The sequence below is a fragment of the Lepisma saccharinum genome, chromosome 6 (assembly GCF_977018435.1).
Source record: "Lepisma saccharinum chromosome 6, izLepSacc3.1, whole genome shotgun sequence".
NCBI classification, from domain to species: domain Eukaryota; kingdom Metazoa; phylum Arthropoda; class Insecta; order Zygentoma; family Lepismatidae; genus Lepisma; species Lepisma saccharinum.
In genome coordinates this window covers 87,908,222-87,925,239 of record NC_139234.1, presented here as the reverse complement: position 1 = coordinate 87,925,239, position 17,018 = coordinate 87,908,222, and the positions used below count along the sequence as shown (strand labels likewise).

General features: G+C 38.7%; 1 protein-coding gene across 1 annotated transcript in view; it reads left to right on the top strand.

Annotated features, from left to right (window-relative positions):
* LOC145988926 (switch-associated protein 70-like) overlaps positions 1 to 17,018 on the top strand; it is an 89,007-nt gene that overhangs the window by 36,590 nt on the left and 35,399 nt on the right. Inside the window, exon 5 of the mRNA XM_083124225.1 lies at positions 10,160 to 10,395. Within this exon, the coding sequence (XP_082980351.1) occupies positions 10,160 to 10,395 (236 nt within the window). The remainder of the gene's footprint in view (positions 1 to 10,159; positions 10,396 to 17,018) is intronic.

Here is a 17,018-nt window from a genome sequence, read left to right as displayed (position 1 = left end):
AAACTTAAAAAGCCTGTATAATATTGACCTATCTCTGGAACAACCTTAATAGGGATCAAAGCAAACATAAAAGTGCCATGCCAGTTGTGTCTTGCTTTTAATTTTTTTGGTCACGTTTTACAAAACATGAACCCTTTGTCTTCAGATAGCCTAATCATAACTAGGACTACAGTGTAGGGTTGGATTCAAACAACAAAGTGTTCTCCCATCATGAATTGCACTTAATCCTTTCTATGTTTGTTTAACAACAGTTGTTACCGTAAATTTTCTATTGTTTTTTCCATATTGCATTTTGTATTAATTATTTTTGCATTGGTAACTGTTCCAATTGTTTTCTAATTTTGTCATGAAATTTGAACTTTCCTTAGAGTAATGAGCACTGTTTGGATTTCTAAAAAAGTTATATATGTTAAAAATTACTTTATGCAAGCATGCGTGCCAAGCATTCTCTGTTGATAGAAGCAACAGTAAGTGTGATAGACTACTGGTAATGAATGTAGAAGGAATATGAACCTTCCTAAAACTAATCCACACAGTTTTCATTTCAACTACGAAAGCATTTAGGGCTCCTAAGTTAATGCTAAGAGAACTAAATCTCATGATCCTAACCTAACCAAAAAATTAACTTGTGGATTATTATTAAAATGCTAAGTGAACTAAACCTGACTACGAAAGCATGTATTGTAGAAAGCATTTAGGGATATTATTAAAATGCTGAGGGAACTAAACCTGACTCGCATAACCTAACTACGAAAACATTTATTGTACAAAAATCTTCAAACATGTTGGGGGCAAGAAGAAATTACACCTCTGAACACTGCACAGTAAACGAACAGATTCTGTGAACCGACACTGGAAATCCCTTCATACCTCACACGTGTGACCTACATAGGAGGGGCAGTTCATAACTAAGAGGATAGTAAATGAATGGCTGTTGGAAAGTACAGAATTATATGGGAGCATATGCAAGTGAAAAAAAACCGTGTCAAGGAAACATGCAGTAAGTAATCGCTAAAGCTCCGCAGTGTGTGGTAACAGACGTAAATCAAAATAAAAATTGAACCATTTAAAAAATGCCTATGACCATGATGAAATGACAATAAAGCAAAAGGAACTTGGGGCCTTTGCATTGTTTGCATTTGATTTTGCCTGCTGCCATTGCTTTCTCATTCATTACAGGATATTGGTATCTCACTATTCCATTTCTTGGTAATTATTTTATATATAGTCAAATTAACTATTTTTATTTGCTGTTAATCATTATTGCAGAATTTGGATTTGTACTTAAAATTGTTTGTGTATTTATTTATGCTAATATTCATGATAAATTATGTTATGGTGGTGGAAAATTGTGGCTAGTGTCTTACTATTCCGAGTTTGGCATGACTGGAATCAATTAATAAAGTTTTGAAAAGAAAGGGACATAATGAGGGAAGAATCTTCCATAATGAACACCTTTACAGCCTATACGGTGTACATTTTTAAAAGCGATATCGGACCTGATAACACAGAAAGCATGTCCTTGACGACCAGCAAATGGCAGGAGTGCAACATTGTACAGTTAGGAAATTGTGGCGCACAAGTTTAACGCCGTGTTCTGTATTCTTCTTGCACGCTAGAAGTTTTCATAAAACTCGCCACTTTTAAGGATTAAAGTTCATCGTAAGATGGGACACGATATTTTGAACCTGACTGTCGAAGTCCGATGAATTTCCGTCGCCTACAGCCAGGGTTATCGTTTGTTGAAGAAACAGCACGTCTCAACACACACAATGACCCTTTCCTTTTCCTTCTGTATGTTTTTTCGTTGCCACCATGTTGATGCCGTTGAGTTGTTGTGTCTTCGAAAAACTATGGGTGTTAAATTCGGCTGAATATAGACAATGACCCTGGGCAGTGTAAAATCATTTTATTCATACGCCACGAAGAATAGTTGTGAGAGGACTCAATACAGCCCTTATTGATTGATTTCATTTATTTTACTTCACTTTTCTTCCACTTTTGGTTAATCGCAAAGATGAGGATGCATCATGATGTGATGAAATTGATGAAGAGACACTCACAAACACCTATGCCCGGGCCGGGATTGGAATCCGGTACCCCTGGCATCATGGCACGCTGTGCTAAACAGGCATTCTGTTCGACTGTTGTGCAATAGCACCAGTAGTACAGGCACCAAGGGATATGTTCACAGGAGAGAAATCTTACTTTTAAAGTGTATTCTTACTTCAAGGAATTGGCATCGCAATAAGTGCATGCTGAAACAGTGTTTTCTCAGAGTTGAGAAGTTATGGCTAAAGCGTGTGGTGTAGTGTGTATATGGTGTCGCATATTATATAACAGGGTAAAATATTTACCACAGAAATTGGTGAATCCCTATTCAAATCTCCTGAGAAACATGATAGAAAACAGAAACAAGAGTGATGGTGATGACCTTCAGTTCCCCTACAATAAATCCCTTCAAACTTCTTTCAGGTACAAGTTTCTCTTATATGCTGCAGTGATATGATATTATAATCCTGTCTAGAAATATTCACTATTTTACGTATTTCACTGTACTCAAATATAATGTGCATGCACTATATACAAAAAAGCTGAATATTGGACACAGCGAATTCTCTGTGTTTCCGTTCTGCTAGCAGGTGGTTTGGCAACAGCACTGCCTGCATATTGGCTGAACTCATGTTCCTTCTAAAAGCATACACCGTATAGTTCGAGGCTGCATGGCCCAACCTGATTCAAGTTTAACAGAAAAATCTCTATAGGTACAAGGGAGAGTCAAATTAAAGTCCGACAAAAATTAAATGGCAGACTGCATACAGATCAAATTTACATTAAACAACTGTTATTTATAAAACAATCTCAAGGCTGCAACCTTGATCAAGTGAGCTTCAAAATGCTGTTTTTGTATTTTAAAGATGGCGCCTCCTCTGCACACTTGCACCAGTGAAGAGGAGTGGTTTCTTGCCCTCTGTCAGCCTAAAACTTACAGAAATTTCTCGACAAATGAAAATTCAATATCTCTGTGCATGCTTACTACACTATCAGGTTTACTAATGGAGGAGAAAGTTCTGAAATGTCCTCAGTTTGGGGGCAGATGGGTGGAAAGGCCTTCGCAGTGGCTCGTAAGTGACTGCACGTGGACCCCAAAGACTTATTCATCTTGAGGTATACAGGCACCAACTCAAACTTGAAAATATATGTAGTTCAGCAATAGGTCTGTGCTAAAATGCAGCAAACTTGTGCAACGCTACATACAAAAATCTACTAGATAAGTTCTTAAGGCTAGATTAGTTCTTAACTAATTAAGTTCTTAAGGCTCTCCCTCATATGTCAAAGTTTGTTACATATGAAAGGAGAAACTTATTTACTTACTGTTGGACCAGTGTCTGCTCTAATGGGTTGACCTTTGCCATGGATGTTCATTTTTATACTGAATTAATGTTCCACTGCTGATTCACTCAAATTTTGGTAATTGAAATGTTCATTGCATGAAAGTAAATTGTGTGCGATAACTTTCACATTTCAAGAGAAGTACAGAAATAATTAAATCAGAATTTCTGTGGTAACAAACTGGGTTGAATCAACAATGAAACATTGTTTCTTTTTTAAGGTGATATTCTGTGTTGGGAGTAAACAGATTTTCAGAAACATAAAGCAGAGCACTGAGTCATTTACCTCCCTATGGACAAATACAAGGGCATAAGGCCACATGTCTACCTAAGTATTGCGTGATTCTAAGTTTTCTTCTTCTTGTATAGATTTTTGTCTTATATCTTGTTTTTGTTCCCCTTTCTGCAATATTTTATTTTTATTTTACAAGTCAACTACACTCCCCCCCTTCTCTCTCTCTCCCACCTTCCCTCCCCCTCTCTTGATCCCTATTGTTTTCTGCTTCCTTACTCACTTTCTTATCCCCAGTTTCTACTGTTCTTTGTATGTGCCCTTTTTCTCTTAATTCTTCTGTAGATTTTCCTCACTTAATGCATTTGTTTCTTTTAGGTTCTGTGTTATCTGTCTCTTATTCTTTTGTTTGTGCCCTAGGGCTTTTAGCTTTAGATAATGAAAGTGTTATCATCCACTTTTACTACACTCATGCTCATAAATTAAGGATAATAGAGGTTTTGGTGCCCCACGATACAGCACTGAATCAAACTAGTTATGGTAGCACAGACACATGTTGAACACACAAGAAAGACATCCACGTACCCTGCTTAACCCTGTTTATTGCAGAAAACGTGAGAAAAACCAAAGAGCGCACATATGATACAAAGCAAGGGAGATTGTAAAATGTTGTTCCACAGTTCTTTGAGCATGTGCACAGCTTTCAGTGTGGAATGTGATCCTCATGCACATTGACACATGCAGTACAACGGCTTGGCATACTCTGGAGAGGGTTGTCGAACAGCTGTTGGGGTATGGCCTCCCATTCTTGCACCAGTGCCTGTCGGAGCTCCTGAAGAGTCCCAGGAGGTGGAAGACGTGCGGCGACACGTCGGTCAAGAGCATCCCAAGCATGTTTGATTGGGTTGAGGTCAGGGGAATAGGCAGGCCACTCCATTCGTATGATGTCTTCTGTTTGAAGGTACTCCTCGACAATAGCAGCTCGGTGTGGCCTGGCATTGTCATCCATTAGAAGGAACATAGGACCGACTGCACCTCTGAAAAGACGAACGTAGTCTTGCAGAATAACATCCCAGTACACCTGACCTGTTACAGTACCTCTGTTGCAGATATACAAGGGTGTACGTGAACCCAGGATAATGCCACCCCACACCATGACACCACCACCTCCATACTGGTCCCTTTCGACGATGGTACCGGGTCGGTATCTGGTTCCTGGTTCACGCCAGATGGTTACACGACGAGAATCATTGTTGACACTATACCTGGACTCGTCAGTGAAGAGTACCTGAGACCATTCTTCCATTGTCCATGTCCTGTGTTCTCTACACCAGTTGTTACGGGCTACTCTGTGACCATGTGACAGTGGAATGCAAATTGCAGGCCTCCGGGCGAACAAACCATGCCTGTTGAGTCATCTGTACACAGTGTGTCTGGAAACAACTGTTCCAGTGGCAGCTGCAAGGTTTCGAGCAAGGCCCCCGGCAGTACTCCGGGCACTTACGGTGAGATACCTGTCTTCTCGTGGTGTTGTACACTGTGCACGTCCACTGCTGTAGCGTCGAGACACGTTTCCAGTCTGTTGTGGCACATGGAGCACCTGTGACACGACCTGCTGTGTTTGGCCCGCCTCTAGCCGTCCAAGTATCCTTCCCCTCATTACATCATCAATATGTGTTTGTTGAGCCATTTCACACACACTCACCTTTCGCACAACCGAACACAACTGCACACTTCCTATAGGCACTGTACTCTGGTCAGCAGTTTCGCTCCTGTGAGTCATTTGTCTGCTTACAGCGCCACCACACACTGGATGAAGGTCATAGTCAACACAGGTTCTTTGGTACAGTACCCAGACATCATTTCAAGCTGCAACGTGCACATCAAATATTTCTTTGTACAAGATTCAGCATTATCCTTAATTTATGAGCATGAGTGTATTTATGGCTATAAAAATTAAATGCATCTTTGATTCAAACCCAAAACTCATGATTACTCTCATAAGCATCACGTTTCAGGATGCTCTCATGATTTAGGTTCCTCATCTCTCCTTGAGGGTAATGCAGCTTTTCGTTTCATCTATCCACATCCCTAACACACACACACAAATGTTATAATCAGACCACTGTATGAACCAGTCCCCAACACAGCGCAGAATGTCTATTTTGACAAAATCCTGTGTCCCTTCTGGCTGCTTCGGGAAGGAGTGTTTGAAATGTTGCCCAAAGAGGGGTTTGCAGTAGGTCTAATTGACTGTTTAACTGCAAGTTCCTTCATAGGTAAACAGGGCAACAGAGGCTCACTGCCATAAAGGCGGTCCCCACACCAGCTGTAAGGGTGGCGGGACCTGATGAAAGTTCTGTAAATTGAGTAATGTGAATAAGCCTTGTTCCCATGACAGAAAAAACACTACAGTGCTGACCAAGGCAGTCCATATGTCATTTTAAAAAATGCTGTTTCAACCCTCTATCAGGGTCTTCCTCAGACTTCAAACTTTAGTGTCAAGTCTGAGAAAGGTTGAAACGTCATGTACTTCAGTTTTTGTTCTTTTTTCATACGGAAATATAGACTGCCTTGGTCAGCCTATGTAGTGTTTTTTTTCTGTAAATTGAGCTGAAACATTGCTGCTTAAAACACTTTTTACAAGTTTTATTGCTTTTGTATTTGGTACAATAGAAAAGTTATGTAAATTAAGTGCATGCAATGCTTTTCCCGGGTGACGTGAGCCGACTGATACATTTCAAATTTGAATACTTCACCGGCACAATAGCTTGTCGTGGTTGGTGGGAAGGAGAATGGTAGAGGAGAGATGACATTTCATGTAGTCATTTGCAATGAATCATTGGAAAATGCAACAATGTGTTACCTGTGTTCGTAGTTATTATGAAACTAAGTCTGTGAGAGGAGTGCAGCATGTCTTTAGGCGATAGTTCAATGTTAATCGACATGGACATGTACCATCTCGGAATACCACACTGCATTGGGGGGAAAAAAATTTGAAGAAACGTGTCATGACTATTAAAAATTAAATCAAGCCATTGTTGACAAAGTTGCAGCTATTGATGAGGACCTACGGAGGCATAATGTATATATATACAGGGTGACTGGTAATTAGATGTATTCCCTGAAAGGGGTTAAAGTAGAGACAATTTGCAATAAATTTGACCATATGATACCCCGTCCGAAAATTAGTAGTTTTCGAGATAATCGAGTTTCTATTGTTTTTTCTAAAAATGACAATTTTCCACATAAAAAGATGAATTGAGAAAAAACTGATAATTGTAGGGAACTTATTTAAGCGTTTTCTGATAGCTAACAAACAAGTAGTTCGTTTAAAAAAAAGTTTTTTCCAAATAACAATCACATGTAAGTACCGGGTGGGTCTAAACTTACAAGTGATGATAAAAAAATGCACTCTTAGTTTACTTGGCAACGTATTAATAACAAAAATGGTATGACACGAAGCGTACAAATTACTTAAATTACTTCCTTGAGTCATCAGCTATCCAACAAGGTACAAATGTTGCTAACATTTACATTTGTGTACAAGAAATAATACTTCATTCATCTTCATGTGTATGGAATCAATGAACAATACAATTAAAGAACATTACACGTCTTGCTCAAAGTGTGCACCTCCGTTACGAATCCAGGCACGCAGGTTTTTACGGGTCATTTGGTCTCTTAACTCGTGATGTGATGGTGGACTTGACGTGTTGACCAGCTGTTAAGATCCTCTCCCTGAACTCTTCTTGCGAGTTTACCGGTGCCTTGTCATGTGGCTCCAAATGTAAAAGTCGCAAGGCGTCAAATCGATCGGGGGATCGAGCTGGGCAGTCATCATGCTGATAAATCATGTCACGTCTTGTAGCTAGAGGCACATCCTCCAACAACATTGTCATCCCGTTCCGCAAAAAATGTTCATAAGTGATGCCATTTAAGATTTGGGGCAGGAAAAATGGCTCGATGAAATGATTGTTGATTACGCCCATCCATACTTCTGCCTGGGTGTGCGACAGTGGCTGGATGAAAAGTACCCAAAGAAATGGATTGGCCGAGGCGGACCGATTCCCTGGCCGGCTCGATCCCCCGATTTGACGCCTTGCGACTTTTACATTTGGAGCCACATGACAAGGCACCGGTAAACTCGCAAGAAGAGTTCAGGGAGAGGATCTTAACAGCTGGTCAACACGTCAAATCCACCATCACATCACGAGTTAAGAGACCAAATGACCCGTAAAAACCTGCGTGCCTGCATTCGTAACGGAGGTGCCCACTTTGAGCAAGACGTGTAATGTTCTTTAATTGTATTGTTCATTGATTCCATACACATGAAGATGAATGAAGTATTATTTCTTGTACACAAATGTAAATGTTAGCAACATTTGTACCTTGTTGGATAGCAGATGTCACAAGGAAGTAAGCTAAGTGTCAGGTCAACCTTGCAGCAGGTTTTAGCATATGTAGATCCAAACGTGCGCGCAAGAATATAGTTCCACTGAGACGGGTTCTATTCCGACACAACTGCATACTTGCAAGAAAACAGTTATTTAATTTGTAATATACAGACAAAATAATACATTGATTAGCAGGTATGGACTTAATTGGTTGCAATCACTGTGCAGACGAACTTAGAACCGCAGATTCGCCAACTCGAATCTGTATTGCGTTGAAGAGACATTGAAACTTTAGAGCGAGTCGAGCGAGACTGAATGCGTTGCAGAGCGCGTGAAATCGCTGATACCAGTGTTGCACATCCCACTATTTTAACCCTATGTTTATTGTAGAGCGGCGAGAATGGCTGAATCTCCTGTTCAGCACGTGGTTTTACCCGAATGTTATTTTGGGCTTCATCCGAAAGGAAATGTTCTTCAAAGTCAATCAAGTTGTTTTAAATGCATAATCCTCCTTGCGGCAACAAGATCAAAGTAAAACAGGGCGTGAGGTGATTTGCCGTCAATGTGCACACGAATTGTATCACGGGTGTTGAATGATTTGCGGTTTGAGTTTAGCAAGAGGAAACGATTGTTTGTTGTTTGACGACAAAAGAATCTCCGCGGTATTAAAATATATCGCAGTGAGAAGAAACATGTTTATTATTTGGACGAGACGTCCTTCAACTCGGTGAGTGGGGGAAGGGGGAATAAACCATGGAAGGATACCACCATGCAAAACCACCGCCAGGGCTGAAGAAACCGACGATGAGGGGAAGGGGGAGTCTTATTGTTTCACCCACTGGCGGCAATGAAAGCTTTGTTGAAGGCGCATATTTACTTTTCAGCGCAAAGAAAGGGAAGGGTGATTATCAGCAACAAATAGACAGACCAAGATTTGAATCCTGGTTTAGTGAAGTGATTCATAAATTGAAACCAGAGTAATAGCGACAGATAATGCACCTGATTGTATATATCACCAATAACAAATCATGCTTTTTTGGTGGTACAACTTGAAGTGCGTGTGTCTTACAGTAACGGATGTATTGCGAACGAAGCAACCAAGTTTTTCATAAATCTATTTCTTTCTAAACCAAAAACAATAATTTGTCATTAAATTCAAGAGGGGCCTATCGTTGTTTACTTTTATCTTTGTTTATTTTTATTTTTGCGTGCTCGAAATATACACACATGCTCTCATGTTTAGAAGTTGTTTCGCTCTTATATTAATGACACATTTATTAAATAATATATGCGCAGAAAGTACTTTTAAAATGTTATGTTTCAGGAGACAAAGAGAAGCAAAAATACAATCCACTTGACATGCATGCGGGTTTTGATGTGTTGTGCGGTTGGCAATACTGTAGATTTTCTCAGTGTCTCCGATGTAAGCAGCTCTGCGGTTGAGGAAAGACTGGCACGGAAGATTCTGAGCTCAGTTCTCGCGCGGATTGATACATAAAACCTGCTGCAAGGTTAACCTGACACTTGGCTTAGTTTAAGTAATTTGTATGCTTCGTGACATACCATTTTTGTTATTAATACGTTGCCAAGTAAACTAAGAGTGCATTTTTTTATCATCACTTGTAAGTTTAGACCCACCCGGTACTTACATGTGATTGTTATTTGGAAAAAACTTTTTTTTAAACGAACCACTTGTTTGTTAGCTATCAGAAAACGCTTAAATAAGTTCCCTACAATTATCAGTTTTTTCTCAATTCATCTTTTTATGTGGAAAATTGTCATTTTTAGAAAAAACAATAGAAACTCGATTATCTCGAAAACTACTAATTTTCGGACGGGGTATCATATGGTCAAATTTATTGCAAATTGTCTCTACTTTAACCCCTTTCAGGGAATACATCTAATTACCAGTCACCCTGTATATAAAAGCAAGCTTATAATCTGTAAGTAATAAAAAGCATTCTTGGACATATTTATAGACAGTTTCGCTTATTTTTTCCTGTTTTTATATATTATGAATGACCATTTCAAATATGTCACTTGGCTCCGTGACACCCTGTATAAATTCTGAACGTGGGAAATAATTCTGACTGCACAACCCAAGAAATGAAAGTAATTTCATATTTTGTAACCTACAGGGCTACCTGTTGAAGAAGGGAGATCTGCTGCCCACGTTCCGTGAGCACTGGTTTGTGCTGCAGCCTATGGAGCTGAGCTATTACAAGAACCAGGATGAGAAGGAACAACGAGGGGGCATCGCTCTCAACCCCAACTGCTGGGTGGAGGCCACCCACAGCAATTCCGGAGATAAGATACATCGTTTCGTGCTGTCAACCACAGACAAGAATTATGAACTAGCAACTTATGATCACAGGTACTGTTTATATATTCAGTTTAGATGTATAGCTATTGTTGATAAATTCATATGCATTATTAATAGGGACTGAGGCAGTGAGCTGTGTTAATAAAAAAGAGTAGCCACTCCATGTTATTAGGCATAACTTTGTGCTGTTGCTGACACTGAATGCTGTGTCATTTGATCACTCTTGCCGATGCACTCACAACATTTGCGCTCTGGCGTGGTAGCCACAAAACAAGGGTTTTAATGCAGTGCTTTTACTATGTTCTTACCATAACCTTTATGTGCCTTGCGTGAGTGTATTCTCATTGAAGCTGAAGCCATTTCAAGTGTGCGCTTTTCAAACTTGCCCTGAAATACAATTATCACAGCTCGATAACTAATTGTTGTAGAGAAATGAAATTGGTTTTGTTTTCTTAAAGACGTGGCTTTTAGCAGAGCTAAAATTTATATATACGTTGTGCCTCCCAATAATTTCTGGCATTTTGCTTATAGTGTTGATCCTATGGATGCTGGATGGACCAAATTTCAAGGGAAGCATGACAAAAGACCACTATGAGAATATGTAATCCCCGTGCCACAACTTTGGAAAAATAAAAAGAAATTACGTCGTTTGAAAATTTTCCATTTTACCCTCGCTTAGCCCATCAACCCTTAATTGTTGGACATTGCTTAAAATACTGCTTTTTAGACATTCTTAGAATATAAATTTTCAAAAAGATGCAGTGGTTGAGGAGTCATAGCCATTTATCATCAATTTATCCCATAGTAACAAAAGGGAACAAAGGACTTTTTCAAATGATGCTTGTTAATAATAGTAACAATGGATATATTGTTTTTTTTAATTCGAGTAAGTCATACCTTCATGTATGTACTAAAGAGCAAAAAACATAACTTAAATATTGTGTGTAGTTTTCAAGAAATGGCATGTTAATTGCTGATGTGTGTTACTGGTCGATATATTGATAGATTCATGCATATTAATTTTTGACCAACACACGAAATGTGAAATAGCACATTGTAATGTTAATTTTTCATATTTTTGAAAGGTGTGAGGTGCATTTTTCTACCCTGTGTTATCACAAAATAATGCCAAATGAACTCCAAAGTGCGAAATAGACTCTTAAACATGATATTTAGGGTTTATTTGCCGACGCGACATCTTCTGAAGTTTGCATACCTGTGAGGTATGCAATTGCATGTAAATATTGGAGAAGCAAAAAAGGAACCCTTTATACAGGAATCAACTTAATACCTTAGTAACTACATAAATGTGTTATTAAAAGGGATATGTTTATTTTGTGTAATGAGTGCAGTTTTTTAATCAAATTTAGGATTATATTCACAATTTTAAAACCGAAATGTCATTTTATATACAGCTTTTGATCCAATTTTTCACTGCTATACACCAAAATTTTATTTTATTTACCGCTTTTGAACCCAAAATTGACTCTCTTTTTGTACCGAAATTTTGCTTTTTTATTTACCAAAAAAATGTGCCTCTATATATCAATGGCTATACTTCCATGGTCTAAATATCGACTGTCCGGCCATAGAAAGTTAATTTCCTTGTATTCCTAGAAGGAAACTCCTCCATCAAATTTGATTTTTGAGTTGGGGCCTTCACCTTTCCTGAGCTTCTTCCTACACACTCTCTGCTATCAGTCCTTATCCATGCTTATGCGAGAATGTTCCAGACCCATGTATAGTTTCTTGGGACTTTCCATACATTCTCGCAAGTTATACAACATTCTACAGAATTCTTTTATATTCTATGACACTAGACACTATATGGCATTCTAGATAGTTCGTTCAAATTTTTGTAACTTTCTCTCACGTTACATACACTGAATCAACTAGAATCATCTGGTAGATCGGCAGATTTCAAAATTTCATTACCCACGGACACCAAAAGCAAAGTTGTAAGTGAAATATAAACATTGTACCTTTATTTCAAGTACACGTAATTGGACAACGAAGTTTTGCCCACAGAAATTAAAATTACAGAGGCTGTTCAGCATATATTTGACCAAACGCGATTCCTTCCTCCTGCACTCAGAATTAAGTCACCCAACCTTGGTCGGTGTAGTGTTTGAGCCGTAAAAGAGTGGTTGTGTTTTCTCACTGTCCCGAAAATCCTGCCCAAACAGTCACTCTTGGGAGGAGTACATTGTATAACTTTTCCAAGTGTTTGCGTTTTCTAGCTTGGCCGAAAATGCTGCCAAAACTGAGTCGCTTTTGGGAATGTTATGCGGTAGCCCTTTATGACGCAAAGTTCAGTGTGTCAATGATCAGGAAGTAGTGTAAGAGCAAGGATTGTGACGTTCGTTTGACTTTATTCAAGAATGTGATCGGCAAGGATAAGGATTGCATGGTCCCAGCGTTCGGTTCTCCAACAAAGGGGACGAGAACACGGCTGTGCACACAAGCCACCACCAGTATGCAGGCGAAACTTCGCAGAATGGCCATGCAAGAGAATCCACCGACCCAAAGACAGATGGCGAATCATCTAAATATGTCTTTGGAAAGTGTTAACCGCACCTTGCACCTGCATACTGGTGGTGGCTTGTGTGCACAGCCGTGTTCTCGTCCCCTTTGTTGGAGAACTGAATGCTGGGACCATGCAATCCTTATACTTGCCGATCACATTCTTGAATAAAGTCAAACGAACGTCACAATCCTTGCTCTTACACTACTTCCTGATCATTGACACACTGAACTTTGCGTCATAAAGGGCTACAACATAACCTTCCCAAAAGCGACTCAGTTTTGGCAGCATTTTCGGCCAAGCGAGAAAACTCAAACGCTTGGAAAAGTTATACAATGTACTCTGCCCAAAAGTGGCTCAGTTTGGGCGGGATTTTCGGCCCAGTGAGAAAACACAACCACTCTTTTACAGCTCACACACTACACTTACAAACATGCCCGACCAAGGTTGGGCAAGTTCATTCTGAGCAGGGGGGGAAGGAATCGCGTTTGGTAAAATATACGTTGAACAGCCTGTGTATAAGCATGTGTGTCACCAGATATCCAATGTGATAGTTCCTTTGGTGTCATTTGGTTCAGATGTGAAGAACTTTTGAGCCCTTGGCAATCTCGAAATGAAATTTGGCATAACATTAGAGTATTTTTACGTGCACAATTTTTTTTTTTTTTTTACAAATTTTTGAAATAACTTTTTCAGATATTCAAGGTCAAAAGTCAAGATCATTGACCTTAACAATACAGGATGTGCAAATGTATGTGTGTTATCTATCATTTCAATGCTTGTTTCAAATACTTTCCAGTGAGCCACAAATCTTTATGACCATTTAAAGTTGGCAAGGTGCTGGGCCAAAACATAAAACTCCTCCCCTTCATAATTCCAAAACTTAGAGCATTTCGAGACTGGAATTTGGTATCAAATTGATAAATACATTAAGGTAAACCAAGGTACTAAAATTTAGAAAGGGTCGGGTTGGAGACTGACACTTTGGCATGGAATGTCACTAGTATTACCAGATAACTACAAGCAAAAAGCAGGACCAGTGTCCTAAAATGCAGGAAATAAACCAAAACCAGCTGACACTACCTGAACTCCAGATATCATAGCATCTTCAAAATACTTTTTCATAGTCTCCAAATATCACATGAATATTTTTTTTCTTCAATTCTCGATGTCAGGAGTCCCGGGTTTGAATCCCAGCCTAGGCATGCTTGTTTGTGAGTGTCCCTCCATTATTTTCATCATATCATCATTCATCCTCATCTTCACGATTAGCCAAAAGTGGAAGAAAATCAAAATAAAATAAACAAAATCAATCAATCATCAATTTTCTTTAACCCCTTCCCTGTGGCGACCTTGAGGGGAAGTGCATCCAAGAAGAAATTATCTATATATAGATGCAACCGCAAATTCGCTTCATCGTAAATAATGCAAAAAAATAACTATAAAAGACTTTCCACAAAATAAAGCTAAGGTAAACAATCTATATGTAGACTGCCGCAAATAAACATTCCATATTAGGTAAGGTAAAAGTCCCTCCTCCATACAGCACCATACCATGAAGGCACATTTAGAGGGTTTGGGGGTAGGGCCCCACAACATATTTGTGATCTCGGCCAAATTGGAGGTGATGTTATCGGCACCCTGCTCCAGCCACCTTTACCCTCCAGGGTTGCCCCAAGGTACCCATTTATTTGAGGCTGGGTGAGCCCTAGAGCCGCTTTATGCATGGACAAGACCGGTAAAATTCCAACCTTAGAACACCCACCCCAGGAATCGAACCTGGGTCTCCTGCATGGCAGTCAGGCACCCTACCAACTAGACCACCACGGCTCGAAGTCCATATTGCAAAAGAAATATGTTTCAGGAACTTACAAAACATCAACAATGGATTGTTTGATTGCCGATAGCCCACATAGACTAATAAAAGCACAAAAAAGAAGAACCGTTAATTTTGAAACATCTTTTATATATAGATGCTCTGCAAAAAAGACCCATTTTAGAGATTGTATATGTAGAGCTCTGCCGCAGTTAATGGATTAATTCTCTGCAATACTACAACTACAACTCTTTGTTCCGATTGCCTTGTGTGTGTGAATATTTTTGAACAGAACTCTGAAAGATTGATATTTTATGGTTGCAAGGGAATAGTCATAATGTACAATTTAGGACCCCAAACAACTTTATTTTGCTACAATGTTTACGTGTCATTATCATCATTGTATCATCAGGAATTTGTACAGTAGTGCCTAGCCTTATATTCTAATAGGAACCGAAGAAGTTAATTGGAAAAATATGGGTTAGAGCTTTGGCAGATTTTCATATGGGTCCATCTGTACTAAAAATAAACTGTAAATCATATTAACGTGCATAGTATTGGAAAGTATTGGTTGAAATTTGTTCACCAAAACTTTTCCAAAATCTAAATGTGCTGTAAATGAAGCAGAATGTATAATGTATAACAAGATTGTGTGGAAAAATGGATTTTTGGATTAAATGACAGTTATTGTAATATTCTGAATGTCTCATGTGTTAAATAAATGAAGCTTTTGAAATAACTTTGGTACATTGATATGGTATCATTGCAATTAAATACTCATATGGTAAAATATATAAGTACAGGGGGGCCTTATTTTATGTTTTCCAGGGTATGAAGATGAAAAAACTTAAAAATTGCATTTTTTTTAACATTTTATTCTCTAGTCGGACCATGAGGATTGAATTCATTTTGCTGGGAAAATGTTAACGTAGGACCAGTAAGAGTGTCGGCATCAGAATTGGTTTAAAGAGATATCGGTTCAACTGCACTTGTATTTGTCATGTCACAGTGTGATGTGCCAGCTTGCATGGTTTAGTGTTTTTTGCATGCTAACATGCTACCAAACCAAGGGGCCTAAGTTCGAATACTGAGGAAAGCTTGTCTGTTATGCAGTGGAACTCCAGTTTTATATTCGAGGATTTTACATTTTCCCACTTTAAACATTTCTTCCCTCTAGTTCCAGAAAAGTAAAATGCAGTGGAAGCTCGATTGTACATTTTTCAGAGAAATGCGCTGAAAAACTTAAATCCGGGTTCTGCTGTACTCTAAATTTTCCCACATTATGTGGTTTTTAGACACAGTCCTAAAATGAAACATGATATCATGGTTTCACTGTATTTACCCTTCTTTGTCTATTTCATCTCTCATCCTCATCATTATGATTGACGAAAAATATATACGCATATACGCATGCTGTGTTATAGGATATAATGGTAAGATATTTTTATTGGCATTTTTTAACTTATTGATTTTATTGCAGCATTTTCAAAGCGTATCCAATTCTGCATTTAAGGGAAAAACTCAACAGAGGTAAAGTTGATTGATGTAAAAATGTAGAAATTTTTGTGTGATTTATTAATGATTGGATGCACTGCTGCATGTGTTTGTGTAAAGGAATTTGCTTAAGCATAAAAATTTATTAATTTATTATTTCACATTTCAGCTAGTGTAGAATGTGAGTAATCTTGTTTTAGCATGCTTGTTGCACCAAATTGCTCCTTGTAGTTTTAAAATATGAATGGTAGATTTCCATACATTTTTTTATTATTTGTATATTTGAATTTAATAACAAAATTCAATTATGCATCTTCTAGGCTGTAAATGTAATTTGATTGTGTTTTATTGAAGCACTTATTTCTACATGTTTGTTAGTGAGACACTGAAATGGCATTTTACTAAAAGCAACATAAAATTATTATATTCCTAATTATACAGGGTGTCTTTAATGTGCCCATGGACCACAGAAACATGCAGAGGACATCAAAAGAAACAACTTTTCTCATTAACATTTTTTCTCGTTGGTGCATCGTTTCGGTGCTACAGTTGTTCAAAACAGACCATTTTGCCACCTGAACGCTGGCAACTCGACACAACATTTGATCGGATCTGAGGCATCATTTCCTGCAGTGAAACAGCGCATGGCAGTTTTGCAAGGAACACACAAATTTTGTGAAAATTACAGACTTCCAACCACATTATGAGCTGTAAAACTAAGTGAGGAACGCATCCAGAAGACCGAACATCTAGGGTATCACAACCTGACAGCACCAGAAGCTCAGTAGCCATCCTAGGAGAAGGGGGAAGTGAACCAACGATACGAAAAATGGTAGATAA